This window comes from Cuculus canorus, chromosome 4 (assembly GCF_017976375.1).
Source record: "Cuculus canorus isolate bCucCan1 chromosome 4, bCucCan1.pri, whole genome shotgun sequence".
Classification (NCBI taxonomy): domain Eukaryota; kingdom Metazoa; phylum Chordata; class Aves; order Cuculiformes; family Cuculidae; genus Cuculus; species Cuculus canorus.
In genome coordinates, this window is record NC_071404.1 from 39,770,957 (window position 1) to 39,792,076 (window position 21,120).

The 21,120-nt window shown below is 39.3% G+C and overlaps 1 protein-coding gene across 5 annotated transcripts in view; it reads right to left on the bottom strand.

Annotated features, from left to right (window-relative positions):
• The window catches only part of GALNTL6 (polypeptide N-acetylgalactosaminyltransferase like 6), a 472,134-nt gene that overhangs the window by 81,706 nt on the left and 369,308 nt on the right, over positions 1-21,120 (bottom strand). For 4 of the 5 annotated variants that reach the window (XR_008449564.1, XR_008449563.1, XR_008449562.1 and 1 more), the window contains exons 5-6: positions 10,691-10,876; positions 5,030-5,213 (exon numbers count right to left, since the gene is read on the bottom strand). Coding sequence is in view for 2 of the 5 variants with exons in the window: in XM_054064634.1 (XP_053920609.1) it covers positions 5,030-5,213; positions 10,691-10,876 (370 nt within the window). In the remaining 3 variants the exon portion in view is untranslated. The remainder of the gene's footprint in view (positions 1-5,029; positions 5,214-10,690; positions 10,877-21,120) is intronic. The other variant, XM_054064636.1, reaches the window with a different exon arrangement.

Below are 21,120 nucleotides of genomic sequence, written 5' to 3' on the forward strand. Positions count from 1 at the left end.
CTTTGCTAGAATTACATGATTCTCCAGCTTCACCTGTCCTCAGAGAGGTCTAGAGATGACAGTTCTACATCAGAAGCCATACAGTCTGTTACAGAAAGGAACCCTCAGAGACCAAGGATACAATAAAACACGAGTGACTTTCCCAAATAGGTGCTGGAAGTCTTGGCACCTAGTAAGCAGCAGAGAAGTCAGTGGTTAGGTTTTCCATCCTGAGTTGCAATTCAATAGCAATGCTGTTAGGTCTCACTCACCCTGTTCCCTCTGTCCTGTGTCATAAAGAGACACCATAAAATTGCTTCAAAGAGCTGTTCAGCCCTATCCTGCCATAATAGATCTGTGCTATGTTAATTCTCCTGATTAGCTTGTGTTTTTTCCAAACAGTTTTTTGAATTAAATTGTTTATGTTTTCTTGTCTGGTTAAAAATGTGTTCCTGCTGGCATTGATGGACACAGATGTCTATTTTCAGAGTGGGCATGTGATAACATGAATTGATGTAATTTAAGTGCTGCCAGAAAATAAAGAGCAGTCATCCCCAGCAGACTTGAGCATATCAAACCTCTGCTTTGTACTTCCACAGAGCTTTTAGCCCAGACAGGCTATTAAATCATATAAACTGACATGCTGTATATCATAGTCCATTATAGTAACAAGGTTACCCTATTAGTTTAAGTGGCAGTCACTTGGGTTAGGCAAGTCCTCCAGAGACTAGAGTGCTTACACCACAGAAACAGCCACACAACAGTATACTCCTACGTCCCAAACTCATATGTCCCAAAAGAGCATGCTCCCAAACCTCTGCCATGACAGAGAAATAAACCAGTGACAGATAATAAGCCAAGACGATCCTTGCCACAAAGGAGGTGATCATCTCTGGTGCCCCCTGTTTATAGAGCGGAAGAAAATTTCCCAAATAACCTGGAATTCTGCTGAATGATCATTGACCCTGGAATCAAGACAGTGAGAATCATCACAACGTAAGGATGATTTCACAATTGTCTGACAACTTCCCACAATACATCAGAACACCAATTTGCTTTGTATTGTTTATACAACCCAGAATGCATCAGAAGAAAATAGCATGAAGCCCACTTCAGAATGTTGGAGTAGTCGTACATGAACTGCAAGAGAAAAATCACTATAACCAACTGTGATGAGCTGCAAGTGTGACAAATCAGGTGAACGCAATATAAAACTTCTGTTGTTTCTGTGGCACATCAAAACCTAAATCAACAAGGAGTTCACAGATTTAGTCTCTGGATGTAAAAGCAATGTCATTAGGGGTGAAATCCAATTTCCATGCCTCTAAAGACTCAATGTATCTTGATAAAGAACACAGACCTTTCAGAGAAATAGCTAACCTTAAAGACAACATGAGATCCATTTATGGAATAGTTGTTAAACTTTCCTAAGTCCTATAATGATCATAGAGCAATATCCAATAATTCACATATGAACTTTCGTTGAAAAATACGTTTTGTAAGGCTATAGTTTCATTCACTGAAACCTACAGGAAACTTAGTGTAGCCAGTGACAAATGACACGTGAATGAAAATGATAAATTTTGTAGATGAATGCAGCATGATCCAAATGCAGTTATAAGTTTACATGCGACTCCCAGGTTGGTACTAGTACCCATCTGTACCCAAATTTGACACTGGGCAGGCTGGAAGTTCCCGAGAGCATTATACAACCCTGGAGTCATAAACATAGAATCATAGAATGGTTTGGGTTGGAAGAGACCTTAAAGATTATCTAGTTCCAACCCCCTTGCCATGGGCAGGGACACCTCCCACTAGACCAGGCTGCTCAAGACCTCATCCAACCTGACCTTGAGCACTTGCAGGGAGGGAGCATCCACAACTTCCCTACGCAACCTATTCCAGGGCCTCACCACCCTCATTGTGAAGAATTTCTTCCTAATGTCTAATCTAAATCTTCCTCCTTCCAAATTATAGCCATTCCCCCTCCTCCTATCACTACACGCCCTTGCAGAAAATTCCTCCCCAGCTTTCTTGTAGGCCCCCTTCAGGTACCAGAAGGCCTCTATAAGGTCTCCGTGGAGCCTTCTCTTCTTCAGGCTGAACAAGCCCAATTCTCTCAGCCTGTTCTCCTTGCAGAGGTGCTCTGTCAAGTCAAATCTTGGTGTAATGCTACTTGTTGTGAAAAACTGCGGAGGGCCTGAGAACAGGTGTGTGTGTTCACTTGGAAAAGCTGAGATCTGAAATGAAGCTCCAAGTTGTCACAACAAACGGTGGAGATACTGCCCAAGTGCTGCAGGTTTATGAACAATAAAATATGCCCATGCTCACACTGCAAGTGGATGAGAATATCCAGATTCTTCACAAGAGGGATTTTGAACTAAAAGACTACATCCAGATAGATGGTGTCCAACAGGAGAGTGCCTGACATGCATTGACCATCACAGAATAAGGTTTAGTAAAAAAAGGAGGCTGGGGGAATTAATCACAGAAGCACTAGCTCAGCTGGCACTGGAGTTCAGTAAGCTCTGTGCTATGGTCAAAAAAAAAAAGCCTACTTGACAACACTTCAGTTTGTTGTGTCAACAGCAAACACTGCTGATGTCTGCAGCAGCAGTGTTTTGATCATGTGCAGATGGAAAACAAATGTATCATTCAGATAATACAATGATTGCTCTTAGGTTTTCTCTAGTCTGATCTGGTTTTACGTACATTATTTCTTAGGCTGATGTGACCTTTTCTGCTTAACACGCATACTGAGCTGGCATTTTAAGTGAAGGGGAAAACTTATCAGCACAATTTTTGTATCACATACACATTATTCACTGGTGTTTTAGTAAAAAAGCTGACAATTTTCCAGTTCATTAAGGATAAGCTCAGATCTGATGCTGTTGGAAAGAAGTAAAACTATTAGGGTACCAACAGCAAAATATTTACCTAAAAATAAAAAATCCCTACTGCTTACAAAATAATAACATAATAATTATGATGCTGGCTGAAGACCGTTCTAGTTTTAGTGTATGTGCACCTAAAGGAAAGGTGTTCTGTCTTTTTAATTCTATAGGAGCTGTCTTGGTCCACTAAGTTACTGATAACAAAAACAGTTTGTAACCTTTACCTTACTTGTTGTAAGCAAAGTATTAAAAGCTTGAGATGTCAACAGAGAAGGCCATAGGAGAAAAGCAGTACTGAATTTGAATTAGAAAATAATTCCTCACCTAAGCAAAATTCATACTGATTATATAAACTGCTTCTACACTCTCTCCATTCTAGGCAGAGCATGTTCTTGAGCAAAGATATTGTCCCGGCTCAGCCAGCCTTCCATCCTGCTGCCATGTGCTGGGATAGAAACAAAGGCCCCGTGTGCAATGCTGCTTTTCCACCTACAACACTAATATGGATCCCGTAATGGGGGAAATGGAGGCAGACTCTCACCGATTTGTGTAAGAACTGGGAAGCCTTTCACCTTTCTGGGGAGATGACTACTTAGATTACAAGAGATTTATAGGCTGCATTGTCCTATATGTTGTTCCTTGCAAAGTCATTTAGCTGTGCATCTTATGAGTGATAAGGCAAGCTGGGTGTCAACTACAACCATGCTGATAGTAACAACACTTCATGAAAAAACATCATGTCTATTCTGCACTGCACAAAGCCTCATCAGTTCTAGAAAGTTTTCTGCAAGTATCTCATCTTCAGGCCCCTCTTGTCTTTAAGGCATGCATAAAACAAACTGCAAATGTGGGAAACAGCTAGTAAACACCCCTGTAGCTACACTGGAAATACAGAAGTTTTACTTATAGACAAACCTTGAATGCTGAACAAAATTATACAAAGTGCTTGATGTCTTTCAGTAAAGAATTACAGCTGCTCAGAGGACCAGGAAGACTTGCAGAAGAGCAATGGAGGCTCTAGCAACCCTGGAGTATTATGTGATTGCACTAGCTGCATCTGCCTTGTGGAGTGGTCACATTAGTAGCTGATGGGAAGTACTCCATCAGCACATACACCAATGCAAGATGAAGACTGATGTGCCTAGATGGAGATAAGTGAAAAGAAACAAGTAGAGTAATGAAAATAAGCCCACTGAATGCCTCAATTGCCTACTTCTCCCCATACAGAGCTGGTCATTCCCTGGATGTCAGGGCAGATTTCTGCACAAATTAGATCCATTACTTCAAAATAGTGCAGAGCCTGGACCCCAGACAACTCTTCTGCTGCTACTGTTTACAGGTTTTTTTTCATGGAGGGAAAAATGCCGCGAGTTTAAACTGCCAAAATCTGCACCGTGGAGTTTCAGCCAGGGCTACTGACAGCATCAGAACCAGTACTGCTGCTAGCCCTGCTGGGATGTATGCTGTGCAAGAGACCTGGAACTTTGCGACATCAAGCCACATCTGTCTGTCCTCTCACTGCTGATGTGGATTAATCCCAGTTGATCCTTACATAAGGATCATTGATAGAAAAGAAGATCTACTTTTGTGAAGAGTGGGAGATAATTCCTGTGAGTTATTTACAAATCAGCTTGACACCATCCAGGTTTCACAGCCCTATGTTTAAGTTACAGCAATACATACATAGTAGCAATATCAAGTCATAAACAAGGCATCTGCTGGCAAAATGTGGGCTCAGCTATTGATGTGTGTATTGTGTCAATCTCCAGCAAAGAAACCATTAAACTAAACTCTGTTCAGGAAGCACTGGTGGAAAAAACATGATTACTTTAGTTTCATTCACTCCTTGTCCAATGCCAATACTTTCCCCTGCCCACAAGTACGTACCCATTTCTTTTATGCAAAACCCTTCTGCCAGAAAAGATAGGGAAGGTTTGTATTGCCAGGCACATCTTGTGAATTCTGCAACAAGTTGCCCTGATCCTTTTTCTAGTTTTGAGGTTTTATAAACCCGTATAGAAGCTGTTTGCTTCTACTACCTTTCATTAGTACAAAGTGGCCTATGTGGAAATTTCTGGTCTTGAATTCTTCTGCTAAAGTTACCTTCTTTGCTTGTTCTGTTTCATGTTCCCACTCTTCCCTTTATTGCTACTTACTCAAAGGGGTCGCTGGGATCATCTCTCTGGAGCTCTGGAGGAATTGGTATTCTTTTGTAGTACATTTCCCAGTCAAAAGCTCCTCGCATGGCATCCCCCGCCTGTGCCTCGTAGCCAAAGTGATTGTGGTCAATGACATCGATCATAGGACACACGATGGTTTTGTGGTTTAGTGCAATCTGGTCTGAAAAATGAAAGTAGAAAATAGGAAACAGCATGTCTAGTCAAGCCATCTATCAAATTACTGTAAAGTGAATCTCACAGGTTTTCTGATGTTTGAAGATTGCTTGCTTTGTTCCCTATTGCCCCCAAATAATTTCATTTTTCAAATCGGTATCAAACCTTTATCTGAAGTGGACTTAATGCAGTTGGGAAATGATTAGAAGGATTTACAGTTCTTTAAAGGGAGGCATACCCCTGTGAGACTCGCAGGAGTCCAGTCATCTATGTCTCTGTCACTTTCCTGCTCTGAGCTGTTCCCAATCTGTCAGCTACGGAACAAGTCAGCAAGCAAAATGTAAAAATACTCCTTCAGCTGTGGGGAGCGTGTATGGCAAGCTCCTGTGAGACAGATTTGTGTTCCTAAATGCAAATCTCAGCCCTTGCAACCATTCAGTCCCTGCCCCTGTGGCTCCACTGTGCATCAGCTTTGAGATCAAATGCTACAAAATTAAAGGCAAACTCCAACACAAAGAACAAAACAGAGTTTGTGTCCCTTTTTGTTTTTCGTACTGATCTTTGAGAAATAAAGAAGGTCCCACAGTATTATTCTTACTCATTTGTTTTCTAAAGAAAGGAGTTTATTTTTGCTTTTTTAAAAAAAATTAGAACTGTGAATCTAAATCAAACTCCCATCTCTAGTATAAGGACAGGGTGCACCTGACCCTGCTTTGGTGAATCCTATTGTTTAATCCCGTAGAGCTTCTTAGAAAAGAAAGAAATGTAAAGAAGATATTCCAGCTGCAAGAACTAGGCCAAAGAATAATGATTAGAAATGAGGAAGTACTGGGGAAACTTGTAGCTGCACTACAATGAAAGGACAGTAGAAAATCTATGAACCCTTGAAAAACCAAAATCTCCAGGTTCCAAGCATACTAAATCTTTTTCTCTGAATGGTAGCCTAAATTCTTTAATAAATGTAATACATTGTTGGGTTTATGTGGAGAACTTGTTCTTTGCTTTTAACAATTAGATTTCACCAGTGCTTGATGATACCACAGAAAAAAAAAAAAAGAATCAGAGGGCTCAGTGTGGGATGAACACTTAGATAGAAAGGCAGATAATGCTGGTGCACTGATTAATTAATACATTCCGCTTCCTTGCTTATGAAGGAATGAAATTAAGAAAAAATATTGCAGCAAAAATTCTCTAGTTTTTGTCTTTATTCTCAGCTGTTATCAGAGACTACAAATCCGGAAACAATGCTGACTGCTAGGGAGAAATCACTGCGTCTGGAAGTTCAGTAGGTTTTTACATCCTTATCCTTTAATATTGAAATAAATTTAAGGCACAGGCTCTCACAGAATTCTAGGAAACTCCTGTCAGATATAACAGCTGCATTACTGTTGCTATTGCCAAATATGATTATATTCACTGGTATACTGTGTAGTGTTATCGGTAATCATTATGTAAAGTCATTTTTACATAATCTCTTTCCTGTGATGGTCCTGCTAATAGTTATAGGGCTTATGATCTGTCTCTGATCTCCCACTTCCAAATTGATTGGAGGAGAGAAACTAAATGGGATTGATTTGGCTGAAGTGGGTCAAAGGTATACTCATAATACATTAGCATCTTTCTCTTGATCTAAAAGCTGCTGCCTTTAAATAGACTGAAGGACTGGAAATCTCCAAGTCACATGTAGAGATAGATTATTTCTACAACTCTGCAGTAATTTTGCAAGCAAAATGATGCTTACCCACCTGTTCTTGTGTGTATCTGCAGAACTTACTTCTCAACCCCCAAAATGCTTTAGAGATGAGGAACTATAGGAAGACCTTTACTTTTGAAGAAGCCAGGGAGTTTGTGGTTGTGCACACCAAAAGACAGAATAATCAAATTTACAGCCTCAACGTTTCTTTCAGTATGCCTAAAATAATGAATTTTGCGTATGTATTTCTTAGGCTTAAATGCAGCCCCAATACAAATTTAGGAAATGGAAAAAAGGGCTGTAGGGCTAACTTACATTTCACAAGAGTGCTAGTAGCGTAGATTTTACAGATGTGAACATGCTGCTGTCTTTGCCAGCCACTGCTCTTTATCCCACCTACTCCTAACACAAGAGTCTGAAAGATACAGCTGAAATGCTTACAGATTCTTTTCCATTGCCTTTATTCATCACCCTCTCACAGATACCTACTGGTCTGAAAATATCCATCCATTATTCCAGTGAATCTATACCACAGATAAAGTGAAACAGGTAAGCATGATTTACCTGTGAAAATCCTGCTGATCTGAAGGAAAGCATGGGATCAAGAGGGAACATTGCTCAGGGACTTCTTCCTAGCAATTTTAAACAACATATATGTACATATTTCAATTCAGCACCTTTCATAAAGCAGAGTGTGCTTACATGGCAATAAGCAGAAGTTTTCAATATTGAATAAGCCACTCATAAAAATGTAGTTTTTTTCTTTGTAAGATACATTGCTTTAAATTTCAAGTCCTTGTTTCAAACTGGCGTGGTTAGAGTATCAACGCTACACTGCAAATATTTTTATTTTCCTACTTAAATCTGTGATTACACATGGTGACAACATTTGAGCGGCTCAGCAAATCAACTCTTGTTATTTGTCAAAATTACTTGTATACTCAGTCTTCCCCACTAGCAAGTAACGTATCATATAAATGTTGCGGAGAGGGGCAGACATAGCTAGCAAGAATCTCAGTAATTTTGCTAAAGATGACCTAATCCCAAAACAATTTTATGTCTCAGTCAGTAATAATAAAAAAAAAAAAAAAATCCATTTTGACAAACCTGGTTGCAGTAGCCTTTGACATTACTGCTCCTATGAGCACCATCAGCAGAAGGAAAGCTGAGCCTACATCTTTCAAGCTAGCTCGCTGCCCATTTCCTTACCTTAAGCCTGCAGTAACTACAACTTCACAAACTACTAAGATCTCAACTACAGTTGCAAGGAGCCAAATCATGGCTTTCCTTCTGCTAACTTTATACTACTGAGAAGTGATATCAAACAGCTGTGTTTGCAAGGGTTTTTATATACCTACAGCTGTGTGCTCAGTCAACATCAAGTGAAACTTGCTGAAATCTGAGAGTAGTTTATCTCAATTTAGGATCCCATTTAAGTTAAAGAAGTAAAACAAATAAAGCCTAAAGAAAAGCCAGTTTGCACCTGCTTTTAAGAAAACAAAGCAAGGGACTGTAAGTGAAAACCACTATGGCTCAGCTCCCCAAAGCTATTTAGATACATAACAAGTACTGAAATAATTCAGTCTTACTTTGGTCTAAAAGGTGATGGTCACTTCTGAAAATATAAGTCAGATGCTAAATATATATAATAACTTTTAGAACCATCTTTAAGTGATTGTTCTTGGTTCTCCATTTACTTGCAAAGTCTCATTTTGAAAAAAAGAATCTTGTTTGAAACAGTGGAATCCACTGCCCTTCTCAGTGAAGACTGGCAGACTTCACTGCAGAGCAGAGATGAACTAGGCTCTTGTTGAAGATTTTTCACTGTACAATCAGAGCTAAAATAGGGTATCTTCAAAGCAATAAATACCCGATATATCCTGTGTTCTAATTTCCTTGAATAATGTTCAGTCAAATGCAGTGTTGAGTGAATCACAGGATAGATCTTTATATAAGTGCTTGCAAAAATACGTTAACCCTACTCTTGTTAGTAGCCAGGTGTCATCTGATTTCAGTGTAGTAAATATTTGCCACCTAATGGTTATGAGAAAGTTCTCTAATCCCTTTTGGAAAACAGGGTACAGGGCATCCTTAAATATACTAGCAGTGTATTCATTCTGTATTTGTCCTTCTTCGTGTAATGATCTACTTTTTCTTTCAAAATAAAGCCTATTGATCCCAGGCTTCAGTGTTCCTCCTATTTTCTAGATCCTCTGGCTGGTTAGCTAAAGGACTTTCTACTACACGTGGAACAAGAAATATCTCATTCCTCTTGAGAACTAAGCAGAACTGTGATTTGGTCCCATATGAAGATTTCTCATCTTACCAGTTTTCTGGCTTAAGACTGAGGGTTGTGATCATCCATTCAATATCCAATTGCAACCTAACTGCACTTATGAATATTTTGTGACCATTCTATTTATTTTTCAGTTTTTATAGGGTGAAGTCCAGCTACTACACCTTCATTTCAGACAAGACAGCAAGAAAAGGAACTAGCTTCGCAACTTGCAGTTTTCGCATGTCTAAGTTTACAAAATAGAAGAGTTACATCTCATTTACAGTAACTTAGGAAAGGATTTCAGAGGACAAGAGTGAGAATCGGAACTTTTGATTAGTGGCAATGTATTATGCATGATGGGGCAAAATCAGAAAGCAGAAGAAAAGTGGCTGTAGAGTATAACAGAATGTATGCCAGCTACTTGTCAGGGTTGCTTCTAGCAGGCTTGTTGAAACTTGGATTTCCTTTTATGGCTCCTTTATGCCATCTGGACTTTACACAAAGACATAGAGGTTATTTTTAAAGATGCTGATGTTGTGATTAAGGGCACAACGGATAGACTGTATGTGTAATTTGATCTGGAATCTAGAAAGGTTGTAAGTTTGAAATTTTGTACGTTATCTTGTTAGAGAACTGAAGAAAAACTTTTTTTTTTTTCTTTTTTTTTTTTGTCTCAAGAAATAGCTCATTAGCAGAAGAGTATCTCTTCTCTTCTGCTAATGTGTATCAGCTTATTGTGTGGGCAAACCACTCCTGGCAACAAAAATCAAGAAACAATAATCATTAATTGATGAAACACTATCCTGTCATGTACTTACACATACTTTTTTAATTAATACAAATTTCTTCAATAGTAAACTCAGACATCTTTGGTTTTGCTAGCATAAAAGCCCTCACTTTGCAAAGCCCATACACTTTGCCTATAGTCAGGTAGAAAAGGGGATATTTGAAGAAAAGGTGACATTGTTTTCTGAAGTGAAATCCAACAACAATTGATTCTTCCCATTCCTTTGACTAATGGAGCTTTGCCAGTTGAAGCTGGAATCCAGCAAAACAGTCAATAACAAATCATTCTTTCTAAGCTTCCTATTGTGAGTGCAGTTGTTATTAGATTTAACTCAGGCCTTGGATACATTTACAGCAAAGCTGTTTTAATGGAATGTGGAAGACTAAGAAGAAATATAATATGTGCATAACGGAAGTTTTCAGATGCATAATAAGGGCATAGCATAATACTAGATGTAGTAGTGTTTTTAGTAGCAGTAATAAAATAAATTGTAACTGTAATAGGCCAAAGTGAAACTTCAAAATTTTACCATTCTTTAGTCACAAGAACCATAAAATGCAGCTGCTTGCTTTTCTCTCAGTTCTCTCTCATACTGACTCTTATGACACTGCAGCAGAGCTCCACATACTTCTAGACAGTGTATGTTCTGCATATTGTGATTACTGATTACTTGAGCTATGCTTATATACTCTAGTTTTAGTGGCTGATGAACGCTCATACACTTACTAAGCAAGGGAGGCAGCCAATTCACGTTGACTTCACAATGGGAATCCAGAAATGTCAAGACTTCTCCTCTAGCCAGCGAGGCTCCTAGCAGTCTGGTCCGAATAAGCCCTTCTCGTTTCTTGGTACGTACAATCCGCACTTTGGCAAAACGGACCATGTATTCCTCCAGCTTCTCTTTTAAATGTTCTAGAAAGAAGGGCAAAAAAAGCGTCAGTGGTGCCAGGCCTGGAGGAGCCAACAGAAGGACAGGATGGCATACAACCTGCAAGCAGCTCATCTACTTCCATCTCTTGTCACTTCAAGTCCTCCAAAATCTGCCACAAATCCTCTCTGAGACAGTTCAAAAAGTGCAAATGTTCTCTGTTTTATCACACAGAGGAAGACACTGACACTCTGGATCTTTTATTGCAGTTGCTACTGGCAACCTGCCATCCACAATATAATCGTGGCCAAAACAACTGCAGGATATTCATCCATCCTCTTGTTCCTGCAGCCCAAGGCCAGATAAACATTCTGGCATGCCTTTTTATAAGCAGTGTCATTTCCAAGTGGGTTTCCTATAACAACTAATTATGAAGAACTATGCGTGGAAAGCAATTTTTAAAAAGCAAAATGTTAAATTAGCTTGATTAGATTGTTTTTGTAATGGGAAGGGAAGTAGACATGAAGGAAGTTCTTAACAGGTGGATACCAGCATGAAGCAAAAGGACAGCTGACTTCCTAATAAAATTAAGCTGCAAATATAGATCATTTGATAGGTTCTCTCATCTGCATAACTTGGCTCTGTATCACAATACAGCACCTTTTGGAACTTCTTTTCTTCTGACTAGACACACACACCTTAAGAATAAAAAAAAAAACCAAACCCAAGCAAACAATAAAAAAATACCCTGCAATTTTGCCTCTTCCTAAATACATCTGCCATAGAAGTAGTGATCTTTTGTCTTTGATGAAACACCTCGGCTTATCAGACTCATTACTTTGGAAAAATATGATAATTTCATTTGGCAGGAAAAGAGCAAGAAAAGCTTAGTCTCCAATAATTAAAACTGTTGATAAGACACATTTAGCGATGCTAGGTGTTGCAAGCTTAGTCTCACTGAAAGGCATTTGCCAAGTTGATTGCTTCTTACATTAGCTTGTAATTCTTTGGACTTGTGTGGTTGTACGTGCCTCAGTCCAGAGACTGCAAGAAGTTTGTTACCAACTACCCAAAAGGGCTATCATTTAGCAGTACATTGGAATGTATAAAGCTGATACATAGATTAAAGGCAATAAGGCAACAAGGCACAGTGCAGAGAATGCAGGAACTTGTGTTAAAACAAAATCAAGTTCTACTAAGAGAAAGCTTCCTGGAACACAGTCTTTATCTCTTCTCCTTTCCTTCTTAGCTGACCAAGGCACAAGATTTTCCAAATCTACCTGCAGATTAGGAAGGAGTAGAAACCCTGGTGTGTAGTTTTACGTATTTAGTTGGAGAGTACTACATAGGATGTACTGACGAATCTTGATGTACATTGACACCAAAGAGGAGGAAGCCTGAGACCTGGGAACATCAGCCTGCAAGGTTTACAGAACAGGCTGGGGGTTTTGGGATGGAGAAAATGAATGCTTTGGAGACTTGCTGAGTCAAGAGACTGGTTTGTGTTCGTAGGATTACCCAGAAGAAGCATTACACCAAATGAGGAAGGCCAAGTCTGAGGCAAAAAAAAAAAAAAAAAAGAATGACATTCAAATAAACATCGATTGTTTTTGTTTTCTACTCTGTGGTTAATTGTAGAATACCAATGTTCTAATTCTGAAACATAAGGAAAAGAGGTATCTCTTTTTTTAATTGCATTTTGCCACTTATGTACTCAATAAAAAACCCCAACACAGTCCCCCAGTGATTACAATGACAAGAGATGTACTGTATCTTTGAATGATGATCTTTGTATGACCAATAATACTCATGGGACAAGGGCTGTGTGCCACTCTGACTCATTTCAGCTATTAGCTACAATTCAGTATTGTGACTGAACTGAGGTTAAATCAAGTCTTAGATCATCTTGTGCCCAAGTGCAAGACTGTCTAAAGTATATATTTATCAAACTGTTTTCCTGTTTCTATGAGCTCCATTGAGGCTATTCTCATAGTGTAGGAATATAGAAAAAGGGAAATAAGACCTCAAAAACAAAGATACCAAGACCTTGCAAGTAATATAAGAAAATCTGTTAGGGCTGTCAGTTTGGATTTTTTTTCTATGTTGTAAATTGCATCATCTTATAGCCATGAAAAATGAAACAGTTTCAAAAGGACAGACTATTCCATATTTCCAAAGTAAATCAAACTTAATCAAAGCTAACCATAGCTCCTGTTAGTCCTCAGACACTGTGGAGTGTTATCTAACCCTTGCCCCTCTGATCTCTTCCACCCACATCTTAAGTTTGTTCGCACTGAATAGCACATAGGAACCCGGCACTTGTACAGACAACTAATAAGAAGATTCATGTTACACAGCTCTCTAACTATGTAATCAAGCACTTAACACTTTGGCTATAGTTCAAATCCTCAGTCTTCACCTGCCTCCTCTCAAAGGTGGATTCACTGATGAGAGTCAGGATCCTACTGCACAGCTCTTAACTTGGCTATGTATCAGATAAGATTGCTTTACTGTTCCCTGTGACCCAGTTATTGGCAGTTTCCCTCTTTGTATGTGAAGACAGCTACCAATGAAGCACCTAATATATCTGGTGTAGAGAGGCAGGAGCTTTACTCGGACACTCTAAGTTCTTTGTGGTGTTGGTAGACTCTCTGTTGCCTGTACAGAAATTCAAGGCACACCTGAACTGGACATTCACTAGTTAGGTGTTACAATGGTTAAGGTAAGGCCCTTGCAACAGACATTTGGAACATGGCCACCACTGATGTTTAAAAGGACTAATACAAATACTCTCTTATCATGCACTCTAATTGTTATCACTTGGGCCAAATAAATTTAGTGAAATTCAGTCTCATACAAAGGACTTAATTTCACTTCTTTCACACCTCGCAACGAGCAAATTCTGAAAGCTGACCACATATCTCTTCTGGAAAACATTCTAGTGAGGGATGATGTAAGCTATCATATTATGATACATTCTTTACTGTTCTTATATTACTTGCCAAACAACAAAAGAGCTGAATAATATAATTTGACTGTCAGCAGCTGTATTGGAGCTTGAACTCCGTGAAATCAATAATAGTTCCTACTGTTCTTTCATTGCTTCAGATTTCTTGCAAACTCAGGAAAAGTGGTCTCTCAAATTTTGAATATTGTTTTGGGTTTTTTTTTTTTGTTTAGAATAATACCTGAAATTCTGTGGAATGAACAAGAGTTGTCTATACCACCTTCTTCGCTCTCCCTCCGATAGCTCTTCACACATATTAGACAGCATGTCATCTGATTTGTGAAGAACAGCATTAAAACATCCAGCATATCTTTTGATGCTGGAATCATATATACCAAAATTGTTTTAATCTACTCAATTAGTCCCATGATGGAATAATTTTATTATTTTCTCCTTGTCATCCAAAGAACAACTTGCAGAAAAGCAGAAGTATAAAAACAAAATTTGCATGTCACGTTCACACAGAATTCTAAATATATCCTCATTTAGACCTACCTGGAAGTAATCAGGAAGAAAACAGAAGTAATAAGTCTTAACTTTTGTAGAACAGTTATTACACAAATGACATAAAAAAGATCAGATCTACATACAAAGCAAAGTATATGGGTTACCAGAGATACATGGCATATGTAGATTTGTTAAAATAGTTATATGTTAGTATTATAATAACTTAACGATAAGTCATGACATAGTCAAACGGATGCCACTTACAATACATACAGTATCTTTAGGTTTGAGATTTGGACAAGAAGACAGTTTGGGAATTTATTTGTGGAAAATTCTCAATAACTACAAAACTATGATGAAGTATATAAGTTCAATGACTACCTCCAATATGGTTGTGAGAATATCTTAAAGTGGAGAAAAAAAAATTCCCTTTTGGATCCATAACTAGCAATTTTTTTTTAACTGAAATCAATATGAAAGTGCTCTCTTATTGTATTTTCCCTTGCAATGTCTTGTGTCACATACTTCTGTCAAATCTTACTGATCTCTAAAAGCATAAACACAGAGTAACAGTTAGAGATAGTAGTTTTAGAAAAACCTGCAGTATTTTCTACTATTTATATAAGCAGGAAAAATGTATCTTTATGTTGAACCACTTATTAAAGCCAATCTCACATTACTGAATATAATGTATTCTCATTGATGAGACTCTTTAAAGCAAAAGGGCAATTCTGCAGGACCTGTAGTCAGCAGCCGGCTTTAAAGGCTAGCTACTTAAACAAAGAGCCAGTGTTTGAGACAGGGGGCATGAAGATATAGATGCTCTGACAAAGACAACACCTGGGAATCTCACAGCTTAAGTGACGCTTAAAACAGACCAGACAAGTCTTCAGCGTTCTCTGCATAGAAATAATTTTGATTAAGAAATGATCTACATGTTTGTGATTACTAATAAATTTTAAGTTTTTTAGTCTTGCCATTTCCCCAAAATACCATAATAAATTGCCCTTTTTCACAGAACTCCACAAATTTCCTTCACAGAAGAGAAAACCAAACTATATTTTACTTCCTATACTAAGAATGCATTTTCTCATTTTCCAATTATTTTGTTGCTACTATTATCTCCAGAAGCATCTCACACACAAAACATATATTACACATATATATTTAGATGCAAGTAAACTCAAGTGCCAAAGTAAACATGCGTCAATCAATGTCAGAGCAAAACTATAATTTCAAATAAATTCTCTAATAGAAACTAGAATGTGGTGTTTAAAATAGAAAGCAATCTTGTAGTGGTCGGTCTAAGGATCGATTTCTGTCTCAACATTTCTCATCAGATATGGAGCCGCAGAGCCTGGCTGTATTAATTGCAGATATTGGCCTTACGGCCTTACAAAAAAGGGTGCAAGGTGCTCGTTCTGTACCAACTTTGGAATGCTTTGTACCGGCCGAGGCTGGTGCATAGTGAACATTTTGTATCTGTCTACAAGCCTCCCTGCTCCCCGTACCTACCTCCCTACTCCTGACCATTGTGAAGCAAGACAGGAGAATCAATGATGGGACATACCATAGACCCATGCTCCAACAGAGCGTGCGGAAGGACTAGTTCATCCAAAGTTCAAGTGATGATGACTGCTAGCCTTCATCTGGGACCCCAAGTCAACCACCGCCACCAGGAGGAGGAGCGCATGTGCAAGGGGACAAGACCTGCTCCAAAGCCGACCACACCTCAGACACTCCTCTCTTGGCATGTGTGGCCTGCCAGGTGGGGTTTGGCAAATCTCCACAGGACTGAGGTGGAGCAAAGACGGGTCGTAAGGAGGAACCAGGTGTATGGACTAGCATAAAAGACAGTTCTGGAGCAGCTGAACTTTGAAGATCTTCCCCACTGTGAGATCACATTGATCGAAGACAGAAGCAGAGGAACGCCTTCTGGACCAGGACCTCAGAGATGTCTGTGGACCTGTGGTGGTAGCTAACCCCCCCTTTTCCTTCCCTTTTCTCCGCATCCTTTTCCTTTTTTTTCTCTCTCTCTTTCTATTGCAAGCCATTGCAATTAATAAATTAATAAAGCACAATTAATAAAGTTCCAAAAGTTATTGAAATTTAACTCCCTTGACTTGTGGAATTATTTCTTTGCTTTCTTTTTGCACTCCGAGATCATAGCTGAAAAGAACCATCACGCATCCGCTTATGAGTGGACCGTGACAACCTGTAACATAAAAATGCCTTAAATGTCCACGGGACAACACATTCTGCACGTTTATTACCAAAGAAAACAGTTCAAGCAAGCTTGCCATGACAATAAAACAGGGAAGAAGGATGGTTTCATTTAAATGCTGTAATAGTACACAAATTTAACTTTCAGAGTTAGGCATGAGAGAGAAGCCAGTATTTAAATTCTACAGTGAGCTATAAATAGTGCATTTTGGATATAAAGAAGCCAAAGCCCCTGTCACTAGGTATGAGGAGTAAATGTCTAATTTGTAATTTAAAAGAAAATACATCATTCTTTTCTTCACAGTGTTGATCAAATGAACCTATGAATCATATGCTCGACACATGCCAGGCACCTGCCAGGCCAAGAGTTGGCACCGGTTGTGACAAATGAAGAATAATGCACAGGCAGGAGCTTTACAGGCTGTCACTGCTATGACAAGTGATGATAAAGGGAAGCATTATGCCTCTTCTAGTGATAGCCTGTAAACAAATTCTCTGTTGTAATTGTTTGGTGTAGGCCTTCTCTGCCTTCATTTAAAGTCTGGAGTAGTTTTTCTATAAGAATAGCAGAGATACAATTGCCTGGTCATGGTAATTAAAGATCTACTCAAGTACAGTACCCACTTACTTAATTTGGTGCACAGAAATAAATTGGAAATAAAGGTTCTACCTTTGTCAGGGAAAAAAAAACTTGTAGTAAGAAGCAGAACTGATATTCTCTTCTTTTGGGAATCATACAGGGACTATTTCCTTATCACACTGGTACCCTGTGGTAACATGTGCTATGCGACAAGCAATGTTCCTCCAAAGTTATTGAGAAGGTGCTAAGAGAGATTTAAAAGATGATGTGAAAGCTGGAGCTGCTCTTCAGGACTTGCTTGGCTGCAGCATGGACCGTGAAAGAGAAAGGACAACACAAATAAACTAAAACCTTTTGTTAAGTCCCCCTTCTCTACAGCCAGAAAGGTTCATCCCAGATCTGTGCCTGTAACACACTTAACCCTCTCCACCCCGGTAGCACCTCCAATTTCTGTCCCAAAGTACTGAAAACCTCTATTATAGTACCATTGGCCTCCAAATTATCAAATAATTAAGAACAGTGACAGAGCCAGCTAAGTACCCTCATAAACATTTGAATTAAACCTATTTCTTTTTAACTTAATTGAGTGAGAAGTATGTAATTTGAGCTGTTCTGCCTTTCCCAAGGAGAGCCATCTAAAAACAGTTCAAGAAGAACTTGCACTAGTAAAAAACACATGCTGACCTCTCTTGTTACCTAAGCACAGGTGTATGGGAAGAAGCAATGTGGCCAAAACCAGAGCAATCTGTGATCTTAGGTCAGTAAAACAATCTCAAAGTGGTTATTTCTGTTAATGAAAACTAAAGCAGTCACATGGCTGTTCTGACAAGCTATAACAATGAGGCCAGCTCAAAAAGATTTTTCTCATTAGCCAGCAGCAGAGAGCTTTAGGACAAATAAGCACAGATAAACCTGAAAGTATGTTTATGCAAAATTCATGGCTCCCATTGCGAAAAGGACCTCCATCACTTTTTGTCCTTGTCTACAAAATGGGAATATATTCCCTGGGAAAATTAGCAAGAATATCCTCCATGCCTATCCATAGGCCTTGAGCATACATTTTTCCTGGAACACCTCAGCTTAAATTTTTGATAAGTAAAATGCTTTTGTCTAGTTTAAGTCTTAAGCTTGACAAAAAATACATAAAGGAAACTTACTGGCCTATGATTATCCACTTATTTGTTTTCTGCTGCAATGAACAAAATAGCCCTTTCCAGTGCATTGCCATTATTTTTACTTTCACTGCCTGTATATATACTACTATTAAAGCAAATCAGTCTGAAGAGAGAATACAAGGTGAACACATGAATTTAAGTACTTCACCTATCTTTCTTCCAGTTTCCCTTTAAGCTTCTTATTTGAAGAAGCTTGGTTGGAAATGCTAGTTGGACACAGAAATGTTGCAAAGGTTTTACCAGGTCAACTGCCAGTGTTTCTAGCCAAGCTGAAGACTCCAAGAAGGACAATTACCCTGGTTACACCTCTGGCTAAGCTATTCCAGTGCTGCTCTACCCTTCTGGTGAATAACTTCTCCCTAAAGTTCAAACTGAATCTTCCAAGCTCTATCTTGGGGCTATTGCCTCTTATTTGTACCATCTGCCAGTACCAGGAGAAACTGGATTTTGCCATCTGCGTAATTCCCATTCAAACTGCTGTGAGCAGCTATTTGATCACCACTTAGCTGCTTCTTTGCCAGACTTTGCTGTCTGTATCACTGATGAAGATATTAAGCAGCACTGGTACTAATGCAAATTCCTGAGGGACACCACTTGTCATGGATCGCCATCTGGACATTCAAGCCATTGACTACCACTCTCTGAATGTGACCATTCAATCAATTTCTTATGAACCGAACAGTCCACCCATCAAATCCATATCTCTCCAATTTAGAGAGAAAGATGTTGTGGGGTACCATGTCAAAGCCTTTATAGAAGTCCAGAGAGATTACACCCATTGCTTTTCTTGTGTCCACTGATGTGGTTATGCCATCATAGAAAGCCACTAGGTTGGTCATACAGGATTTGCCCCTGGTGAAGCTGTGGTGGCTGCCATTAATCACCTCCATGTCCTCCATGTGCTCTAGCATAGATTCTAGGAGGATCTGTTCCGTGATCTTCCCAGACACAGAGGTGAGGCTGACAGGTCGGTAGTTCCCAGGGTCATCTTTTCTACCCTTTTTCAAAATGGACACAATGTTACCCTTCTTCCAGTCACCAGGGACTTCCTCTGACTGCCATGACTTTTCAAATATCATGGACAGTGGCTTGGCAACCACATCAGACAATTCCTTCAATACTCTGGGATGCATCTCATCAGGTCCCATAGATTGATATATGTTCACATTCCTCAGGTGGTCAATTCCTCAGCCTCTTTTCAAAGGCCACATGCTTTTGGCCCATGACAGTCTTGCTAGACTTCTGCTAAACCGACTCCAGCTTTTATCATCCTTCCTGAACTGCAGAACTCAAAACTGGAGACTTTGCTTTTGCCAAGAGAGGTTGGAGGAGATGATCCTTGAGGTCCCTTCCAACCTGGTATTCTGTGATTCTATGATTCCTATTCACCTGGTATCCACTATGACCTTTGCAAGTCCTTCATACCAGCTAGACAGTTTGCAGTTTTGCTGGCATATGGGCTTATCCACCCAGGTACAAAATTTAGCACTTGTTGCTGAACCTCTGAGATTTATTTTGCCCAATGCTAGAACCTTTCTGGACTGACACTAGAAGATATGATATGACATCTGATGTGTCAGCCACTTCCTCTATTTTAGTAGTATCCACAGATTTTCTGAGGATTTGTCTCACCATCCAGTTTATTGATGAAGAACTTGACTAACGTTGCCCCCAGAACTTTACCCCCAATACTTACCTGGGATATTCTGCCAGACAGATATCAAGTAATTGATTAGCTGCCCCTCGAGTCCAGCAACCCACCTAACCATCTTTGTGCAGTCCATGCTTCTTCTAGCTACAAATGAGAATGGTGCAGGGACTCGAACTTCCTGAAGTCAAGGAAAGTTATATCTATCATCCTTCCTTTAAATACAATTTGCAGTTGAGTAAATATGTGACAACCATCCTGTATTATTTTTTTGTCTTTCATGTACTTGCAGATGGTTAGGCATTATTCAACAAGTGGATGTGCTTCATGATCCTTCTGAGCTGAGGCTTGTTGGTCTACAGCTACTGGATCCTCCACTTTGTCTTTCTCAAAGATGTAAGCAGCATCTTTTTCAGGTTGGTTGCACATTTCCAGTTTTCTGCCAGGCTGACTTTAGCTAACTTTTTCTCCCAGCTGTGATGTTTTGGTTAGCTGGCTTGGGGTAAGATAAAACACAGTCTCTTTCTTTTGATATTAATAATGAGCCAGAGTCCTTGGGTAATACTCTACAAGGCCGTGGAGAATATCATGCATGTGCAGCAGTTCTGTTCTTCACTTGTACCTCAATGAATCTAAACTTCCAGAGAGTACCTTCATTTTGATGTTGAGTTTCGACCACAGACTTTTGAAGTTGAAAGAACCTCCAAACTCAACAGTAAATGTACGTTCCTTAACACAGCCTGAAAAGTTCAGCATTACTGAGACCAGGACGCTGAACAGAGCAGATGAATCTGTAGCCTGTCTGGATTTCATTCACAGTAGTCTTAAGATAAACTTTGAACGAATCTGTTTTGTAAAGTATAGGCTTTCGTATAGTCAGGAAAGGAGCGACTGGGACTGCAGTCTGTGAGGCTAGCCAGATTTGCTGAGACTTTCTCAGGCTATAGCTTCAGTCAACAGAGAGATACGGACATTCTGGTATCTCTTCCCCAAGCCCCACTTCCCCGAGCCCATGTAATTGTGACTGTTAGTACAGTTGTTTTGTTGCCAGCAGAGAAGAACCTACGATCTCTTTGTCAACTAGGTGAGTGTACAGGTAATTGCATACATGCAGGAGATATTAGGTGGAGTGACTTCTTATAGAGATGCCATGGAAGCATCCCTAAACTCTTGAGGTACTTTTCCAGATTTTGTGACTAGAGAAAGGA